Source organism: Colossoma macropomum, unplaced genomic scaffold (assembly GCF_904425465.1).
Source record: "Colossoma macropomum unplaced genomic scaffold, Colossoma_macropomum, whole genome shotgun sequence".
NCBI lineage: Eukaryota > Metazoa > Chordata > Actinopteri > Characiformes > Serrasalmidae > Colossoma > Colossoma macropomum.
The window spans coordinates 17,819,443-17,838,449 of NW_023494799.1; the positions used below are offsets into that span (position 1 = coordinate 17,819,443).

General features: G+C 38.4%; 1 protein-coding gene across 2 annotated transcripts in view; it reads right to left on the reverse strand.

Moving 5' to 3' along the window:
* Window positions 1-19,007, reverse strand: part of si:ch211-126j24.1 (phosphofurin acidic cluster sorting protein 2) — a 66,156-nt gene that overhangs the window by 36,353 nt on the left and 10,796 nt on the right. For both annotated transcript variants that reach the window (XM_036586636.1, XM_036586635.1), the window contains exon 2: window positions 2,338-2,425. In XM_036586636.1, coding sequence (XP_036442529.1) covers window positions 2,338-2,425 — 88 coding nt within the window. The remainder of the gene's footprint in view (window positions 1-2,337; window positions 2,426-19,007) is intronic.

Below are 19,007 nucleotides of genomic sequence, written 5' to 3' on the forward strand. Positions count from 1 at the left end.
TCCCCTGCAGAACGTAATTATGGCATAGGCTACTACTCACTACTAGGAGTTAAGCTAGCACTAGAAGATGGCGGCACTGGTTGGAGGAAGCTCAACATCCCTTTCTCGTTCTCACGGACCATAAGAACCTAGCGCCTTAATCCCTGACAAGCCTGCTGGTCACTCTTTTTTTCACGTTTTCAGTTTAACATTTCTTTTAGTCCTGGTACCCGTAATTCTCAAGCAGATGAAGCAGATCACCACCGTGGTGAGATCCCCTTATTCCAGCCTGGAGATGTGTGTGGTTATCGACTTGGGATCTCAGGTTTGGGGAGGGTTGCAAGAAACTGCATCCCAAGTATATCGGTCCATTCCAGATTAATGATGTTACTTACCAGCTCGATTTACCTGCTCAATATCGCATCTCACCCTCTTTCCATGTGTCCCTTCTCAAGCCTGACTCTCCAATGTTCTGCCTCACCTGACTACTGATCACTCACACCTGTTCCTTGTTATGGTGACCTGTTAGTTTAGTATATAAGCCCAGGCTTTAGCTTAGATCATTGCAAAGTACTGCCTTTGTTATCAGAGCCTTACAGAGCCTTCCATTTTGTCTGTTTGCCATTTCGTGTATAAACCTTGCTTTGTTTTCTTCAACCTTGCCCTCTCAGTGTTGTTGTGATTTCTGGTTCCCTGTTTCTGTTTTGTGGACATTGCTTTTTAGACTCAGCTCATGGTTACTGTTTTGGTGTGCTGGTTTTTGATATTGGACTGGCTGACTTTGATAGATGATAACAACAACAATAATAATAATAATAATAATAATAATAATATTTATTATTATTATTATTATTATTACTGTTACTTTGATAACCATTTGGCACAGAGGTGAGTGCTGGAATGGTTCAGATGCTATAATGACCCAGCTAAAATAGTTAGCAGAAGAGTTTACCTGTGTTCTTCGAGTTCTGGTAGATGGTTCTTTTTACATTTACTTACACTGACATTTATTTTAAATTAAAAACTAATATTAATAATGTAATACTAATACTAAGTTTGTAGTATAATAACTGATATATTAACATTACTACATGTAAACCAGCAAAATATATTCACATCAAAGTCAATAAGCCATCCAAAAATAAAGTATGACTGCTGATTAACAAGACACAGACTGGAGTGCGGGATGGAGGAAAGACAGACAGAGAAAGAACACGAAAGAAAGAAAGAAAAAAAGAAAGAAGCAAAGGCAAAAAGGCATCTGCCCATTGGTCATGAAGGAAGTGAGAAAAATTCTCAATAATCCAGCCTTCAGGGAAAATGCTAACCAACTCAATCACTCTGATCAAGAGCAGAAATAAAGAGGATGAGGCTATTTGGGTCATCAGACCTTTGGCGAAGACAGAATAACAGCCCACAGCCTGAAAATCTCATCTTTTTCTGACTTACTATAATTCTTTCATTTGTTTCTCCTATGTCCATTTTTGTAAAGGTAACAAACTGATGAGTGTTTTTGTTTATTGAAAGAAAAAATCACACAATGCATTAAGAAAAGTTATGATTCTTAAAAGTGCTACTTCAAAACCTCCTTCTTTCCCTCAGTCTTTGCTGTCCAGTCCCACTCCTAACAGCATACTTGCCCACATAGTTTAGTTCCAAACCCACCTTTTGGTAGGCATTAATTAAATGGATCAGGTGTGTTAAGTTAGGGTTAGAACTAAATTTGCAGTACGTTAGATGCAGGGTTGGGCACTTTGGTACAGAAGAATAATGTGACCTTAAAGGACTACCCTTATCTGCTCCTCCAGAATCCTTAAATAGACTTCCAGCCTTAATTAAGACCTTAAGGATTTGACTTCCGATCGAGAATAAGCTCAGAGGCTAAGGAGTATGGTGAGACTCCTCACCTCAGCAATCCTACCTGATGAGGTATCCAGAGATACTACAAAAACATGGACTGACCTTCCAGTCAATTCTGAACTCTCAGGGCCTTTGACCTACAACCCAGAAGTTGTAGTTGGGTTCCAATATATCATATATCTTGCATACAGCATAAAAGTTTGTTTGTGAAATATATACACATTCACATACTCACACACAAACAAACACACTGACGGTTTAGCCAAAAAAACCTGTAAGAAATGTTGAGGGCCTCTTAGTACTCTGAAATAAACCTCTCTGTGAATCCAACCATGCATCATTTCAGTCACCCTCGAATCCCACTCATCTTATCCTTTCACTTCACTGTTCCCACTGAACAAGCTGTCACCTTGGCAACAGCTCACAGTTACCACTGTGCCATCTGAGCTGCACAAAAGACAGAAAGAGACAGACAACAGAAACACGCAGATGCATTACCTGAATCTTGACAGCGATGACCACAGAGTTGAGCTCTCGGTCCAGTTCCTTCAAAACAATGAGCTTTTTCAATGTAAGGCTGCACAATCTAGGGAAGGAGGAGATGAGAAAAGAAAAAAGGGAGTGAGGAAAAGACAGAAGAAAAAGAGGCTCGTTAGATTGTTAATTATGTCCGAAACCTGATCTGTATTTCCCTGAAAAGATTTCCAATAGCTTTTATTTTCTTTATTTTCTTCATGTCTCTAGCCTGCAGAACGAGAAACATGTACAGATGCATTACAGTACCTAGGAGGTTGTATTTTGAAGTGATGTCACAAAAACCTTCATTCCTGTCTGACTGCAAGCACACAAAGAACTTGGGGGCCATAAAACACAATACTAAAAAGCAACAGAAGTCACAGAAGCTTCCAAGGTACCTAATAAAAGCAACATCAGGAAACAAAAAAAAAAATCATTTCATTTACTGTTTAGCATGTTAGAATTATTCAGCAAATCATAAATTATTTCTCAAAGCACTTAAAAGACAGACACCTTGATCTACTGGAGTTTCAGCAGGTGAGTTTCAATTTATGTTTAGGATGAATTAAGAATAATTTTAATGCCTGTTGTCAAAGTGGTCTTATCCAAAAATGAACATATTGCTATTAGTATTATCATCTTATATACCTAAGTTCTACCTAACCTTGTAGGTTTAAACTACACCTCATTGTAGTGTCCTTTCTGTTAATTTTTTAAGTAGATCTTATTATTTTCCTTTTTTTTTAGCTTTTTAAAGACAACGGTTGACACAATGTCAAGAAATGCTCACTGACCTACACCTGACTACTAAAATCTCAATTTCCTTCCATAGTATCAAACAGAGGAGGCTGACTGCCACTGAGGAGGCTGACTGCCAACACATACATAGTTAACCATAACCGAGGCTTTTTAGAGACAAAATATGACAAAGACATTAAACAACTAAATTGAACAGGGCAGTATGTTTTAGATTATATTACTTATACAACATTGTTTATCTGAATAATAATACATTTTGTAGTAATAGAGTGGTTGCTGAATGGGATTCTGCTTTTTCTTGTGGCATCACATCAGGTATTGGGATATTTGTAATTTCACTAATAATGGAATCAAATTCCAAGATTCTAGTATTGAGACATCACTAGGCTGCACTCAAATTGGGCAAAAGGATGCAAATAACACATGGTTTCTCACACCTCACACACCTACATTCACATCTGTTTAAAACACACATGAACACAGTAGAAAAAACAGTAGTGTCACTGACACATGCCCTTATTTCTGTGAAGCAAATCGAGTAGGATTTTACTGCATGTAGGAAAACCTCCAAATGGGAGGGGCGTAACTCCAAATTAAGAGGTCAGAGCTCCAAATGGGAGGGACGTCACTAAGAGTGCTCTGCTATTGGCTGTTGAGAAGTTCGTTGGGATCTCTGTGATGCAGATTCGGTGTTCCTTTTGCTTTTAATTTATTTTTGTATCTTTTCTGCATTAAATAAATGGACAGATCATGATGTCCATTTTTTTTTTGAATAAACTTGAATGTAGGCTAATTAAATGGACTAGATTCGAGTTTGATCCACAGCCTAATGATTTCTTCCCCTTAAGATTTCATGTTAACTGTCTAAAAGTCAAGTAGATATAGAGTTGTGTGAACAGATATGGCTTTTTCTACCAGCATTTTTGCTTTTTTATATCGATGAACCTAAGGCTGATTTGTGCAAATTCACCTTTTCAGATAAAAATGAAGTCAAATAAATTATTATTCATAGACAGGGGTCTGAGCTGTGTGTTTTATGGGCCAATGAATGATAGCGATGCTGATAATTCCTTCTATTTTCGTATTCATCAGGAACAAACCAACCTTTTCATATTATTTAATTAAATTAATAATTTAGCTTCAGTCATCAAAGTACTCACAAGATCATAAAGTGTTTTTTGGCTTCATCGTGCCACACTTCCTCTCACCCAGACATTTTTTTTTAATATTGTTGGTTGTAAGATCACATTAAAGATGGAAAAGATCAGACATGATTTGTTTTTACAACAGAAATTACTGCACTTTCAAACATGATGATGTTTTATATTTGATGGATATAAAAATATTAATATTGAGGCTCAGGTCACATCTGAGTTTAGGTTCATTATTCTGTTCTGTAGCTTTAATTTAGCCTTTTTGTCCTGGGGCAAGTTATGGACCAACTGTCTCCTAAGAGCACCCTACATACTTGCAGGAATACATACTTGAGTAAATCCCATGCAACACTCATCATATGTCACATCACAGTCATATGCACTCTCACATATGACTGATGAAACAGAACTGACCATTCAAACGTTTAATCTGGAGACACACCTTGTCTTGACAACAGCAGTGACTCAGCTGTTGAAACGTTTATATGTGTCTGTGATTTGGGACTAATGGAGCTGCAGATGTGCTCTCAATTCAAGCTGAGTCTAAAAGAAGCCAATTATTTTCTACAGTGACATTTCAGCAGCATAAGAGGCTTGAGGAAAGAGGGTTTGTTTTGATATGTTCTAGGGGACACTTAAGGAAAACGTGTGTTCATGTACCTTACAGTACACTGCAGCGAGGTAGATGTAGCAACTAGAATGGATATAGGGCAGATCAGAAATTAGTGAAACCAAACAGGGTGAGTGTGTGTGTGGGAAGGAATAAGGAATAAGAGTCTGGAAAAAGACTAAGGGATAAGGAAGTTTCAAAATATACCTACTTTACTGATTTTACCCATGTCTGATTGATCTAGCGTTTTAATCTTCGACCATCACTGAGCTTTAGAAGACGGAGACAATCCACACCAGAGATTTCTCCTCACATACACTGCTCAGTGACTCATCCATGCTGAGGCTGAAGAGATTCATAGTCTTTGACTTCCTTTATTCACTTAAAAACCTCTCTCTCACCTTTTTGTCTATGGTTACATTAACAAGGACATGCACTCATCCCTTGCACCAAACTGCAAGCTTAAACTCACTGAACCCTAACAGTAGAATGACACACACACGAACACATACAACACCAACAATCACATGGAAATGCTAGGAAAGAAACTACATTCATGTCCACACACACTCACACAAACAGAGTGCATCACTGATGGAGAAAAGTTTGTGCTACGTCAGCACAAAGCATGGCCATCTGACCGAAACTATTCACTACTGGCCTCTGTGAGAGGCCCAGTGAAAGCAGAAGAGGGCTGAAAGAGCCGGACGCTGCAGGCCAGGGAGCATGGGAAAAAAACAAAACAGTGGGCTGCTTTCAGCAGCACTGTTAACACACTTCAGATCCCCTGCTGATCTTACATAAGTCACTGTTGCCTGCAAGTCAGAAGAAACCATCAGTACCAACTTTCACTAGCAATGTCATAGTCAGGATTTAGCCAGTCATGCTAGGCTACATGTTTTAGCTAACTGTCTGAATAGCAGATGTTTACTACTGAACGCAAAGCATGACATTAAGGTTACCTGAGTCTTGACAGAGAAAGAAGTAATACTGAAGGGCCCATATGCAACATTTTTCTTCTATTCTATTTTTTTTTTCTTTAAGTTCATTTATAGGACTGGGACATTAATTGATTTTTAAAAAAAATCAATAAATAAGGGCATAATTCTTGATAAATATTGTTTTTTTCATTGTTTAAAACTGATGGTATTTTTGCAGTTGCAGTTTCTGAGTTTTACAGACAAAAAAAAAACACATCGACATTACTTTATGGTCCACTTCTGTGTCTTCTCACCAAGTTCTCAGTGTGTAAGAAAAAAATGATTTGACAAGTGTATTTTTGTGAAAAGACTTTAGGTAGACTTAACATTACTCTATAATTAACCATGGAATTTTTTTTCTTATGCCATTTTCCTCAGTGTGCAAGTTCTCCAGCATGACTCCAGCAAGAACAACAGCTGAACCCTTTGTCATGTACCTCCACCATTCCCGAACAATGAGCGCAGTGTGAAAGCATCCCACTGTGTGCGGGGTGTACCTACAGACCAGGTACTCCGCAGTGATGTTTAAGTAAGTGGGACTTGTCAAACTGATATTCACATGAATGCACAGACCCAGGATGTTCCAGCAGAACGCTGCCCAGAGCATCATACCACCTTGTCTTCTTCTGACAGTGCATCCTGGTGCCATCACTTGCCCAGGTAAACGCCAAAGACATATCTGACCATCCATGTTAGTAAGAAAACAGGACTTCTCAGAACAAGCGACCGCCTCTCATTGCTCTAAGGTCCAGTTCCGACACTCGCATGTCAATTGTAGGGCACTTTCGACAGTGGACAGAGGTTAGTATGGGCACTCAGACCAGTCTGTGGCTACACAGCCCCATATGCAGCAGGGTGTGATGCACTGTGTGTTGTGACAGATTCCTCCCATAACCATCATTAAAAAAATAACTGTGCCATGGGACAGCCCTCACGCATCAAAGAGCCTTGGGTACCCAACACCCTGTTGCTGGCTCGTGGTTTGTTCTTCTGTGGATCACTGTCAGTTGGTAATCTTCACTGTTGACCAGGAGACCCCACAAGCCTTGCTGTTTCGTTATGGTCTCACCATAACGACTTGGCTCTTGTCAAAATCTGTCCATTTCTTCTGCATCCAACACAATGACTACAAGAACCAACTGTTTGCTCACCATCTAATATATTCCGGACCTTAACATGCGGCACTGTTATCAGTGTTATCCGCTTCCTCTGTGGGTGGTCATAATGTTTTGGCTTATTGGTGTGTACAGCGTGAAAAAAAATAAATTATTGAAAATCAATGATACATCATAGCATCTAATCATGCTGTATACTTAACATCATAAAAGTTTTAGTACAAGAATATGGTAAAACTGTATTAAGTTCTTTTTGATGACATTATGGTATTATTTCAGAAATTTCATGCACACAGTTTTCTTTTCACGGGGATGTACTGTCAGAGTAGGTACTGACAGAAAGCAAACATTTTAAGATGCACAACCTGCAGCAAGTGACCTCTGCCAATCGCCCACATTTAGCCTATTCGCTCTATAAAGTCACTTATGGTTCACCCACCTTCTCTCTCTCTCTCTCTCTCTCTCTCTCTTTCTCTTCCCCTCAGCACATTTCTTACACCCAAGCAACAGCACTTATTAACTGCTAACAACGCCTTTACTAAACTGCCCAATTAGCCTCACTGAAGAAACAGGTGCACTGCTTTCCTTGTTCTCAGCTTTGTCAGAGAGACTTTTTTAGAGAAAGAGGGAGAGAAAAGGAGTGAGGAAGAGAAAAAAAACAACTAAAGTAATAAAGAAATCTCAGAGTAAGCATAGTTTGTTCTGTGGTGCTGTAGCATGGAGAAACACATGGCAAAAAAAAACACAAGCTTGCAGAGCAGAAACTGTTAGTGCAGTGGGAAAGTACAAGCTGGACTCTCGAGTGCTGGTCACGACGTGATTTGAATCTCAATGAAAAGATGTGGGTTAGGCCTTCAAAACATGTTCCAAAGGGAACAATCCAATTTACCTTGAAACGTGGAATGAGTGCACATATTAAATCACAAGGAGACACAGCTGTCATGCTTTAATGACCACGCTGACATTTGCTACAATCAAATCTTGCTGCATGTAACAGCACATTTTGCTTCTCATGTCTCTCATCCATTCTATCTAAAGCCCTATTTGGTAAAATGTGTATCTCAGTAGTCTTGTCATGAACTTGAGGATTAAGGGTCAAATCGAGATTCATTTTAGCTAACAGCCTTGTCTTCACAAAAAAATAAAAAACAAGAAAATATGGCAGGATTCTTTTTTGAATTTTCTTTTTCCACCTTAAATGGTGCAAGCAGTTACTGAATGCAAACAAGCTGGCAAATAAGAAAACGCCGCACCATTTAAGGTGGAACAAGAAAATTAGAACTAGAAGCTGGCGAACAGGTTTACTGGCAAGTCACATAAGACCGTCAAAACCTCAGCAGTCTTTACAATTTACAAACTGTGGATGTCTGTTCAACAAGGCATGCAGATGTAAACACACACACACATACACACCTACTCAAGCAACAAAAAAAATTTAATGAACGCTCAGTGGTCTGTGCTGCTTCTAAAGTGCAAAAAGTTAAAGATGACCGGAGAACTCTAGCCTATTCCCTGAAGCCAAAGCTCAATATAGCAAAGTGGAAGAAAGCAAGTTGACACTGACAGCACACCACAGTCTGCTGGGGTGACAATTGCACTATTTAACTAAATCCAAGCAGTGCAACAAATAAAAAACAAGACACAAACACAAATCCAAGCGAACGTCCACATATACAATGACCACAATGCACTGACTCACAGTCAAACACACTGCAACCCCAGATCATAAATTCTCCCGCAGCATTGATTACAAGCCAGTATAATATGTGTGCCATAAATAATAAAAAAGTTGGCGTGGCGTGTTTATTACCCACTTTGTTGCTGTTTTCGAAATAAACTGTGTGCTACACACACACCATATATATGCCCTTGCAATTGCGCACGACACTTAATTGAAGCAGCCTAACATATGGACTAACTATAACCCAACAAATCACTGTATGTGTAGTTCATATGGCCATATCTCAACATCATGCTTATGACATGGCTTCTACATACAAACAAAATCTAACTTTACTGTAAACTGTAATAAGATTTGTGCTGGCACAGATTGATACATATGATGAATTCATGTCTCCATTTGGCGTCACATCTCAGGAGTGACATTAATAGATGAAGGAAGCGGGGAGGTCAGATTTATGTCAGAACACTTTTTGAACTATTTGGAAAAATTCTCCACACATTCCAGCAGCTGTCAATACAATATATGCAGGGGTGGAAATAGGCCAAAACGTATAGAAACTCTGTCGGCTGGAACAGTATTCCGGCTCAGTTCTCAAAAATCTAGGTAACAATTTTTATAGGTGAACTGTATATAGTTGTTGAACTCTGTTTTAAACAACTGTGCATGAAACAAAGTGCCTGTTGAACAAATCCCAAGTTCGGCCTACAACCCATTCAGCCAATGAAAAGTTGCAGTTGCAGGGTCTGCCCACTTAGTCACCATGATAACAACTGTCTGCACATGGTGTATCTGTAATGTGAAAGCAGCCAAGAAACTCCACAATAATGAAAGTGATGGTTCGCATTTGGATGTCTAGTCTACTAACTGTAATTAATACTACTTGATGATTCATGTATTGTGGTTGAAAATCAGTCAGTGAGCGCAGTTTAAAATGTCCACAATCATTTAGCATGTTGGTTAACGTGACTCAAACATAAGGTAATGATTGATACTGAGCTAAGTAGCCTGCTATTAGCCAAAACTGGACACTGGAAGTTTTTGACAGTCTAGAGCTGCATCCCAATTCAGGGACTGCATCCTTCAGAGGTTGCATTTAAAGGCCGATTGCGTCACAGCGGTGCGACTGTCCCATTTTGAAGGTTCCTTCATGTGCAGTAGCCGAGAAATGTGTCATTCTTTTTCATTGCAACCAAAGATCCAACGGATGGATCCTTCGCCAGCCAACAAATCCCAAGGTTCATTGCTTGCTGCTGGAGATTCGAGAACATGGCAGTGTCAGCATAGGAGCGAACGGCAGCTGAGGAGTACACTTTAAATGTAACTATTGGGTTTAAACTGAGTCGAATAGCTAATCAAAGAAATGTAAAAAAAAAGACAAACACAATGCAGTCTGAAGCAAAACGTATGCTAACGTTTTGTTTTAGGGAGCAAGGAGCAGACAGAGAGAAGCAAGCTTTAATAAATAAAAAAATAAATACATAAAATCTAGCTCTGTCTTTAAAGAACTTAAAAATAACTTGACAAGAGTGGCCTTTCGTAATGCACCAGTAAGGGCTGGAACAGCAGTGCTGTGACACAAACATATATACAGCCTTCAAAGGACATGCCTTCGTGGACCATATCCTTCGAAGGATGCAGCCCCTGAACTGGGACACAGCTCAGATCACATCATGAAAGAGATAGTATTTCAGTTGCAATAGTGGTTGCAATAAATGTTTGACGTTTTGCTGTCTCTTGTAGTCTCTGCCCTGTTTAAAAGCTTTTTTTGATTCCTGTTATGTTGTGTTATAGCCTGTAGTTTATTTTTTAGAAAACATCTGTACCTTTTATTTTATAAACCAATTCAGTGATGCTTTAAAACATTCAAAGAGCTAAATTTTGATCCCTTTCCCCGACTGTTCGTAATCAAATTTACTGCTCTCCGTAGACACGGTATCATATGTATTTATGGACTAAGGTCTAAATTGCAATTAAACTGTTTTTAATAGGTGAATTCCTGGTGTTTTCTTAAAGCATTAATAATTAAAAGTTTTGAGATGATAATGCCTAGGCTGGGTTTGATGCAGAGTTTGAGTGTTTTTGTTCAGCTTTAACAAAAAAGGTCAGAGAACCCTGGTGTAAGGTGTAAGTTCCTAAAAAAACAGTGAGGCTTTTAGCTCTTGAAATGTACTGTTATTTTTAAGACCGAAATGCAATAGATCAAAGCATTTATTGGTTGATCATAACATCTATGAACAGAAAGGTTTTTGAGGTAGATTTCAATGTAAAAATGCACCACTGCCACTTTAGGACACATGTTCAACTTGTAAAAAAGAGTTCCCCTAGTTCCCCTTTTCACCCCTGAATATATCGTCAATGTCAGGACAAAACCATCCATTTTAGTCATTTTATATTTATTTACATAATCTGTGAACATCTGCTGCCATAACATTGTGTAAAAAATTCATGATGAATGGACCAATATAAATGGTCCAAAATTACTACAACTTCCATTATAAGTTGAGGATGTTTATTCTTTTTTCTGAAAATGTACTATTTTGGAAATACCATGTTTTGTTCTGACAGCGGCAAGTTTCAACCAACCTGGACAAGGAGGTGTATCTACTTGCCTATTAACCAAACAGACCAAGGGCTGGGTATCAAAATTTCACGTTATGGTACTGATGAAATTATGACCAAATTATGACAAAGTACTACAGAGTATTGAAAAAATTCTGTCCTATTAAATACCAAATTTCACAAACATAACTAAGCAGAGAGTCTTTTCAGCACCCGTGAGCTAATAAACATGCTTGTTCCAAAACCTAGACTGCAGACTGGCTGTCTAAATTGCATTTTGTAAACATGTCATTAATGGCAGTGCTTCATGATTAATCTGTAATCCACTGCGGTCAGTGAACACAACTTTAAAAAAACAGTATTGTTAGGGAATCAGTATCAAAATCGAGGTATAGATATTTTATTGCATTGAAAGTGAAAAAAAATCCCAGCCCTAATTAAGAGGCATATCTACTTGAGAATCATGTTACTTTTCATAGAGCATACTGGGGAGTTATAATTTAGCCTAGCAAGCTAAAATACTGCCAATACTGACAGAGCCTATAATGGCTTACACTGTCAAACAAACTAAGAAAATGATCCATCTAGAGCCAAGACAAGTGAATACTGGTGTGGCTTTGGAGGGAACACTGAAGGGATGAGATATATTTGTTTAGGTGTTGAGATTCAAAAGCTAAAAAAAAAAATGTAAAACCACCTCTTCGAATAATAGTGTGGTTGAACTTTGTAATGTCACCGTTACAGTACAGGAAGTCAGGGTTCAAAGACTATAATATGTTACAGGAAGACCATATTCTCCATATCTTTGTCATCTGTGAGTGCTAATGCTCACCGACTCTTGGCACACAAGAAATCAGGTTGCTTCCTCAAATGCTTCGCTGGTCTTAAGGAGCTTAAAGGGGATGGCTACAGCTAGGCCTGTCTTTCCATGGCACTGCACTCAATCTAAGAGTATCTCAGCAGACACACACTGCCCCTAATCCAACAGACCCTTATCAAACACACACAGGAAAAATTTCAAAAAGGGATCTCCGTAATATCTGTGTAGTTTTTCCTAGACAACAATGAAAGTGCACAGAAGGACAAAAGAAAGTTTTGCTGACGTCTCCTACTGCTTAGGTATTTCTTCTGAGCAAAAGAGTCTCCTCTTGAGTTTTAGTAGAGATCTCAATAACGTCACACATTGTGGTCAGATTAGCCACGATAATAATGCTCATGTTTATCTGCAACTTAACTGAAAGCAATCATCTCAATTTGAACTCAATATTGTCTCATCCAAGACTAAGAACCTTTTAGTTCTGACGCTGTGAATAACTATAACTCAAAATAACACAGCAAAGAAAAACAATAAATAAGAAAAGAAAGACTTAGGACGACATTAAGGTAGAGCTGCAAGCTTAAGTTTTAGATGACAGCACTGGTGTTGCAAAAAAATTTAGCTGCACGCAGATGAATACATTTGAAAACATCTGATTATTTAAAATTAGGCAAGAGAAACTGTTAGGTTTTGCTGTTGGATGAGTAACAGAGGCTGCCTCTTCAGAATAGGTAATAAGCTAGAAGACTAACCAGTACATCATTAGACAAAGATAGCCCGTTACATTTTACAGTCCTTTTAAAAAGTCGCATTGTATTGTTTGTCTGTATGTTTTCTCCATCTTCCTGTACTGAAATGTAACAAATACCCACATGATTTCAGTATTCTTATACTGGCACCTTGAGCGGTTAACTGAGTACTCAAGTGCCTGTGCACATCCCTAGCTGGACCTCATTTGTGCATTAATGTAGCGAACAGCAAGTTGGTTGCAGTTTCAAGCAAGTGCAGCAGGGGACAGAAGTGGATGCTACTCTACACTTCTGTTATGACAAGTAGCTTAGCTTTAAACTTTGAGAAATCCAGGGCATGAGATCATAGCTGCTTGGATGGACCAGTGTCTCCTGAAAATAATATCCAAGCACTTAACTACAGAGTCAGGAAACAAGCATGTTTATCAGTGGGAGTTTGTGTCTGTGTGTATGTGCGCATATCTTGTCTTGTTTAGGGCAGTGATGGCTGTGAAACTGCACAGATCAGACTGAAAATACCACAAACACACATGCAGTGCTCTTTTCTGCGCATTTGTATGCACTGTTCTCTTAGTTGAGCAGCTGAATCTAGTTGTACATCAGAAAACAGAAACTGATTCACATCTGATATCTGTTAAAAAAAACTGCAACAACCCACAACAGAGCTGACCTGAGAAGAGCTGAGATGAAGGTTCAGCTTGCTCCGTAGTGAGATTACTACTTGATCTTGTCACTGGGATGAGAGCTGCTCATCCTCTTAATCCATCTGCGGAATGAGCTGCATGGCTCAAGGTACAGCAGCTCATAGCACAGCGTGGCTGCCACTGGACAGAGCAGCTCAGGTCCTGAATGTTCAGGTGCACACGCTGACTCTGAGCGCAACTGTTTTGACCTATGAAAAATAAACACTTGTACTACGCACACTTATACTAAACTTTTTCATGCCCAAGATCAAGTCTGTTTTCTTATCTGATTTGCAAGTAAATGAGCGAAACCATCAAGTTAATGTCAGTGGACATAGTCTCCACGTAGTCTACCCAAAATAACTTTTCTATGAGCAGTTATAAAACAGCAGTTACAGTTACCTAAAGAGTCAACGTTTAATTTGCAAATGGTTACACACCGAAATTGTGCTATTGTTAAACACCCAAGACAAGTTAAGCTCACGCTGTGAGCATTTCTGTCAAAGTCGGCAACTCCTACTTCTCTTGTAAGCCAGCAAGCACTGTATAAAGTTAGACTGTCAGCTGACCACTACAGTATAGTCCAGATAACAGAACTTACAGCGTCAAATCTGAGGATTCAATACACATATATACACACTATACCATGAATTGTTAGCTAAATGATTGAAAATGTGCAGTCACTGTCTAGGATAACTGGGACTGGTAGAGCACGTGGGCTGCTGTGGAGTGCTGTTTTGCATAATGATGGGTGAGATTATTAGGATATAAAGATATGCAAATTTATCTTACTATTTATTTTCTTAATCAGGTATTCGAATAAAGAAAAACATGTATAAATGTTTAATAAGCTGTGTGAAGATAATATATTTTTACATTAGGATATTCGAATACTTTATTCATTCAAGATTTTAAAATTCTTAAGTGCCAATATCAGTTAAAAGGCAACATCTTTTTTATTGTGAAGGCTTACTGGGCTCTTTTTTTCTGGGCCTACTGATATTCATATGTAGAATAAGACAGCTGGCCCTGCTGCTGCTGGCAGGGATTCCTGAACAGGAAATGCCTGAACTGAGGAACAAGGGAAGGTGGAAAAGAAGGCTCCACTCAAAATCGACCAGACTCTGACCAGACTTTGAATAGTGAATAGTTCATGTTACAATAAGAGAGCTATATATTGTGCTTATCATATGCTGCACATTACATAAAGAACCATTCACTAATCAAAACATATATGCTGGCAATTGCTTATTGACCTTTTCATTTTTATAGTTTTATATTTACAAAAACATTGTAAATGTTTGTTCATTAACATACAAACAAAAATAACATGCTATAGGATCCACAGGGCATTTAGGTTCAAAATCTTGTGGAACAAGCACATAAACAGTTTAACAAAATAATGTCCTCAGATTACTATAAAGGTACTATAAGTGCTATATATCCTCAAATTCAGTACAACCTCAGCTAATAAAATGTCATTCAATAAAAATTTCTACACAGTATATTTGTGAATGAGCTCATGAAACCACAGTAACACAAAAAACAAGCTTTTTACGTTTTTACTGAAAAAAAAAAGTTAAACCATTTTTGTTTTCAAGTTTTTATGGAACACTGCTGTCCTCTTGGCAGTTTCTGTCCACAGTTACAAAAGAGCACAAGAAAGTGGTCAGTTTTTTGTATTTTTTACACAGTCTGTATCATCTGCATCACAATACCAAAATCACTCACGTCTTCTGAATAACATTATTCGGCATCTGAAAAAGAGCTGTTACACTGTGCGTCATTCCGTGCTGAAGCAGAAATTCTAGAACCTTGTTTGCAGAAAATATTCTCTTTATTACTCATATTTTTTGTTTTTCTGTTTTTGTTTTCAGGTTGCATTTCTTGCTTTTCTCTTTCCTCTCTCTGAAAGTCCGACTGCAACTTTCTCTGAATCAGAAACACTGAATGGCTGAAGTAACCTCGGCTAAACCAATTTAAGCACCTGTTTTCCGGCACTAGGCTCCGTGGCCTGCCTTGACATTCAAATCTCCAAGTCATGATTGGCTGTGGCTTGCTAACCCAAGCCAATCAAACGCAGAATGTGGACAACCCATCACATGACATGCCACTAACAAAAATGGTGTATTGAACTGATCTGTAAAAGAAAGTGATTGAACAACCATCGCACGTTTGTGCTGCAGAGCAGCGAGAAAGTTATATAGACATTTCACATATTCTGCGTCTAGGACGCTCTGCCGCTTCGCATACGCATACTGTGTGAAAGCGCTGAAACGTTACCATGGGCACCGAAATGAAAAGCAGACTTTCTGTGTCGCTCACACTATGCAGAGGTAGCATGTGTGAATTAGGCCTTTTTAGGAAGTAAACGGCCCACAACAACGATTTATCACTGCAGCTAGGTAGAGCCGTGTCCTTTGCAGCATCCTTAGCAGCAATGGTCTGCGATAGAGCCTCCTCTGCTTTAATAGCACCAAATGATACGGCCTAATGGGGCTCAGAACTGCAGCAGCGTCATAATCCCTGAAACCTAAACAGCTGTGAGGCGTGTGAACAGTAAGCGAGAAGTGAGTAAGGCAGCTATCAAGGTAAATAAAAAGGGAGGAGGGATTAAAAAAAAACACTAGCTGAAATTAAACATATAAAACAAGACTCATCCCTATCCACAGCTTGCAGTATTTTTGTGTGAAGAGATTCAGATTCTGTGAAGAGATTCAGGACGATTTCATACAATCTTTTCTGTTTTCTGCTCTCCTAACTACAAAATCACAACTGAAATTGAAGTGTCACTGCACAGATCAGTTAACGTTAATGACTTTCTCCATCTGCCGCCTCTCTACAGTGAACCATGTAATTTAGTTCAAATTCAGATTTAGCTTTGCCTAGTAACGTTAGCCTGCTTTTGCCTGTTTTATTTTAATCAAGAGCTCCATTTTGGGTTCAGCAGTAGCTTTGCCTCCCTTGCTGTTAGTCGTGTAAGCTAAAATACTGACCTTTATATCAACATGATGGCAAAATGCCAGAGGGCGCCCACGAATGCGTCCTCAATGAATAGAAGTGAATGGAGCTAGACGGCTAAAAAGGAAAAGTTAAAATAGTTTCTAATCATTTGCTCAGAACTTTCTTTTAATTTTAGAAAGTAGAAGGATGTATTTCACTAAAAAAGCAAATAAATCCTAGCTGTATCCTACCTTTTTTTCTACAGCAAACAGGTTTTGCGCAGCAGGACACTAGCATTACTGCTACGAAGTGCTGACAGGTTGGTGAATGGAGCAGCTCATTGGCTGTTCGCGCTCACTGACGTCATGAACATACATTTTAAAGCCATCATATGCCATTTTAAAGTTTAGAGTTCAAAAGCTCTTAAATATATGACAGCGGTGTTAAAATGTTATATTCTGTTCAAGAAATGAATGTACTATCTTAAAATTTTTAAGCATTTTATAAACTATAATTGTGCTCAAATGCTCAATCTTAACCCATTCATTTTGGACTCTAGTGTTTGAGAAACCCAGAAAACATTACAGAGTGGTAATTCTCCTCTCTACAAGTTCTTTGACACTGCATATGTTTAACCCTTTTGAACCAGTAGTATAACCGGTAGTACAGTACACAGATACTGTACTGTATGGCCACCCCGTGCCATGGGGGAAACCAACTCTACACTTTCCACTGATTTGCACTGCGCAGTACTCTTTATGGGCTTTAAACTAAAATTGCAAATATGACAAAAAGCTGCTGTATGGTGGGTCGCACAACAAATAAGATTGATAAGTTTTACAGGATTCCAAGATGTAAAACGGAGGCAAAATGTTGGCTTCAAGAAGGGCTCTCTAGCTACAGGGACTCCATGAGATCCTGACAGTATCCATCTCTATGTGTGCTGCAGACATTTTGTGTCAGGTAGGTCAAAAAGTTAATTAAATCTCTGTCTGAGAATTTGTTGTTAAAAAAATTCGTATCCAATTCCCCAGATACATTAGTTTAGCTACTTAGTTAGTTAAGCTGTCTTGATTTTAGCTATGTTAGCTTGTGCTACGTTAGCTCACTACATAGTTACCAAAATACTTGATCTTAATGTTTGCAGGGACTGAATGGCTTGTGACTAATTGTTCATGGATGAAGAAATTATGTGCATCCACGGACCGAAATTTTTTTGTGATCGTGGGTGTGCAGATCCCTAACAAAGATTAAGTGCTGCAACTGTAATGCTCCAACTACCCAGATAGCATATCATGACAATGACGGTAATAGTAGTGCCAGTAATGTAATATTAGGCATACAGTTTGACTTGATCACAATGTTAGCTAATGTTAGCTATCTAGATGATAATGTTAAGTTGCTTAGCCTAGCTGGTGATATATATATGCACATGTATATCTACCTGGTGATATATACGAAGAGTCCTGAAATAGACTGGTGTTAATGTTTTTAAGCTGTTTCAAAATATATATATATATGTGTGTATATATATATATATATATATATATATATATATATATATATATACACATCTGTATCAATCATTGGGTGAATGAGAAGCTGCAGGACACCGCATTTTGAAACAGCTTAAAAACATTAACGCCAGTCTATTTCAGGACTCTTCGTATATATCACCAGGTAGATATACATGTGCATATATATATATATATATACTTACGTATATATACGCCGATCAGGCATAACATTATGACCACCTCCTTGTTTCTACACTCACTGTCCATTTTATCAGCTTCACTTACTATATAGGTGCACTTTGTAGTTCTACAATTACAGACTGTAGTCCATCTGTTTCTTTGCATACTTGGTACTATTTGGATGGTGGATCATTCTCAGCACTGCAGTAACACTGACATGGTGGTGGTGTGTTAGTGTGTGTTGTGCTGGTACAAGCGGATCACGCACAGCAGTGCTGCTGGATATATACAAACATACACACACATATATACATAATATGGGTGCATCCTTATGTTAGGGTCTCTATAGGTTACAGTTGACTGTAACAGTTGGTCAAAGCACAGGTCAACCAATTGGTTTCTGTTTGGTGTTTTACAAACAGGATTTCTGCAATGATTTTCTGTATTTTACTTTTTTAAATGATACTTTACAAACTTGTATATTTGCTTATGTGCTTATATGTAATAGCTGAGCTCTTAGTATATGGTATGCAATATGTGATTTTTGTAAGAATTCAGTAAATATACATATTGTTCTTCACAAAACTGGTATATGCTGAAGAATCATGACTGAGAATCATGATTTTAATTCTTTTAAAAAATCTGCTTCAACCAAGAATTGTGCAGCCTATACCATTTCAATGACTTCTCCTCCCCAAATTTTTGAATGGACTGAGTTAAAGTGGATTCTGTGCAACCTCAGGCCTGAACACCAAAGGAAATCACATTAGCAGGCTAGTTATTACTGCCAAAGATGATCAATCTGCCCTATTACCAGCAAAGCCTAGGACAGACAAGGAGATAAATAATGCCTTTTAGAGGACCATTAGGAAACCAACGCAACTGGACACTGCATTCTGTCT